Raw genomic sequence first — 2,866 nt, 5'->3', positions numbered from 1 at the left:
ATTATTTAAAAATGTTTATGTATTTATTTATTTATTTATTTAATGTCTATGAGTACACACTGTAGCTGTACAGATAGATGTGAGTCTTCATCTGGTTGTGGGGAATTGAATTTATGACCTCTGCTCAATCCGGTCGGCCCTGCTCCCTCATGCCAACCCTGCTCGCTCAGTCCCTACTTGCTGCGGACAAAAGATTTATTTATTATTATAAACGAGTACACTGTAGCTGCCTTCAGATGCACCAGAAGAGGGTGTCAGATCTCATCATGGGTGGTTGAGAGCCACTATGTGGTTGCTAGGATTTGAACTCAGGACCTTTTTTTAAAATGCTTTTTTGTTGTTTGTTTGTTCATTTTTTATTTATTTTATGTAAGTACACTGTAGCTGTCTTCAGACACTCCAGAAGAGGGAGTCAGATCTTGTTACAGATGGTTGTGAGCCACCATGTGATTGCTGGGATTTGAACTCCGGACCTTCTGAAGAGCAGTCAGGTGCTCTTACCCACTGAGCCATCTCACCAGCCCTGAACTCAGGACCTTTAGAAGAACAGTCAGTTACCTGCTGAGCCATCTCTCCAGCCCCTGTTTGTCCAATTTGATTTTGATTTTTTCCTACATTTTTCAAACTTTCTGCATGGGGCTAAGTCCATCTCTTCCACATTGCTGCCCACCTGTTAGCTTTAATTTCAGAGTCACTACTCTTCTGATCCTGTGCCTGTTTTTCCTCCTGACCTCTGCACGACACATTTTCCCACTCAAAGACAAAACCTCTGAGTCCTTTGGACATAAGCTGAGATGTTTGCTACTTTTTTTCCAGGGCCATAAGATGGCTCAGTGAGTAAGGTGCTTGCCACCAAGTCTGACAGTGGGAATTCAATTTCCAGACCCACAGGGGGAGGACCAACACCTGCAAGTTGTCCTCTCCCCCCATGTACACACTATGGCATGCACCTGAGTGTGCTTGAACACATATATGCATAAGTTCAAGTGTATACACAAAATATACACACATACAAGTCTGGGGAAAATGAGGCATACTGATACACACCTTTATTCCCAGAACTGGAGGGACAGAGGCAGGAGGATCTCTGTGACTTCAAGGCCAGCTTGGTCTACATAGTGAGTTCCATGACAACCAGAGCTACACACTGAGACCCTGTCTCAAAAAGAAAAATTGTGGGTGGGTCAGTGGGTGAATTTTCTGTCAGATGCCAAGCCCAAAGGACACCCCTCAGCTACGGCTACCACAGTGTGGTAGGTAGATCGTGCCTATAGTCCCAGCACTCAGGAAACTGAGGCAGGAGGATCACTGTAGATCTCAGGCCAGACTGGGTACAGAGTGCTTACACTAACCCCCTACCAAATGAGATCCTGTCTCAAAAACAAACAGAAAGCCCATGATTTCTCCCAAAACTGCTTTGAAAGATTAGAATTTTGTTTGGCTATGGTTTTTTAGATGAGGTCTCACTGTGTAGCCATGCCTGGCCTGGAACTCATGATGTTGAAAAATCTGGACTCAAACTCACAAGGTCCACATACCTCTGCCTTCCAAAATGCTGAGATTAAAGGTGTGTGTCACACTGGGCGTGGTGTCACACGCCTTTAATACCAGCACTCAGGAGGCAGAGGCAGGCAGATTTCTGAGTTCGAGGCCAGCCTGGTCTACAAAGAGAGTTCCAGGACGGCCAGGGCTATACAGAGAAACCCTGTCTCGAAAAAAAAAAATGTGTGTTACTTTACCCAGTCAAAAATCACAAATTTATTTAAGTTAATGAACAGCAAAGGTATATGTCATAGAGCTGTTTTCAGCTGTGGATAGATGGAGGGTAGGATGGATGGATGGATGGATGGATGGATGGATGGATGGATGGATGAATGGATGGATGCATGGATGCATGAATTAATTGATCAGAGTGTGCTAACACTATTTGGAGTTTGTAGTTCCCTCTGTACCAGCAACACATCAGATTTTTTTGTTTTTTGGGTTTTTTTTTGTTCTTGTTCTTTTGTTTTGTTTTTGTTTTTGTTTTTTGTTTTTCTTTCTCTGCTTTTCCCTCCAGAGCTAAGTGAAGAACAACTGAAGATTCTAGTAAAATCCTTGGAGAAAAAGATCTTACTAGTGCAGCTGAAGCTGGTGAGAAAAAGTGACAGATTACAGGGTGACTTTAGGTTGGGGTGGGGTGGGGGGAGAGGGAGCAATAGAACCTGTGGGAACATGCAGACCTACTGTGCTCACAGGCCCCAGCCTTNTCCCTAGAGGAAAGTCTTCCCCTCTCCCTAGGTGCTTAGGGTCCTCAGCNTGCTCTGGTGGGAGGGAGAAAGGCTTTGCAGTTCCTCATTTCCACTCACCTTGGTCCCCTGCAGGTTGAAAGCATCTTGGAGCAGAACTTCCTGCAGGATAAAGAGGGTGTTTTCCCCCTGCAGCCTGATCTGCTCTCCTCCCTTGGGGAGGAGGAACTGATCCTAACAGAAGCACTGGTGGGACTAAGCGGCCTGGAAGTCCAGAGATCAGGACCCCAGTACACGTGGGATCCAGACACTCGTCCCAACCTCTGTGCCCTCTACATTGGTCTCTCAGTCCTTCAGCTGCTAAGCAAGGATTCCTAATGCACCTTCTCTACCTGCTGCCCTAATGACTTCCCAGCCTTACTGTGCTCTGTCTGTAATAGCCCAAGACACTACAGGGCCTCCAGGCTGAGGACAACTGAGATGCCATCTCATCCTGCCTCACGATCTATCTATTTCCTTCTGTCCTCCAGCTCAGCCCCCACTAAGCCCATCTCCTGATGCTTAAATCCTGAAGATACAGAATCATTCAAACCCTTATTACTTTGAGTCACTTCATTTCGGGGTGGGGGTAAGGTCTG

General features: G+C 45.8%; 1 protein-coding gene across 5 annotated transcripts in view; it reads left to right on the top strand.

Annotated features, from left to right (window-relative positions):
- LOC110315398 (gasdermin-A-like) overlaps positions 1–2,606 on the top strand; it is a 9,552-nt gene extending 6,946 nt beyond the window's left edge. For all 5 annotated transcript variants that reach the window (XM_029534732.1, XM_021189466.1, XM_021189464.1 and 2 more), the window contains 2 exons: positions 2,060–2,133; positions 2,364–2,606. In XM_029534732.1, coding sequence (XP_029390592.1) covers positions 2,060–2,133; positions 2,364–2,606 — 317 coding nt within the window. The remainder of the gene's footprint in view (positions 1–2,059; positions 2,134–2,363) is intronic.
- The last annotated feature ends 260 nt before the right edge of the window (positions 2,607–2,866 follow it).

Source organism: Mus pahari, unplaced genomic scaffold, assembly GCF_900095145.1.
Source record: "Mus pahari unplaced genomic scaffold, PAHARI_EIJ_v1.1 scaffold_10000_1, whole genome shotgun sequence".
Taxonomy (NCBI): Eukaryota; Metazoa; Chordata; class Mammalia; order Rodentia; family Muridae; genus Mus; species Mus pahari.
This window is presented reverse-complemented; position numbering and strand designations above follow the sequence as displayed.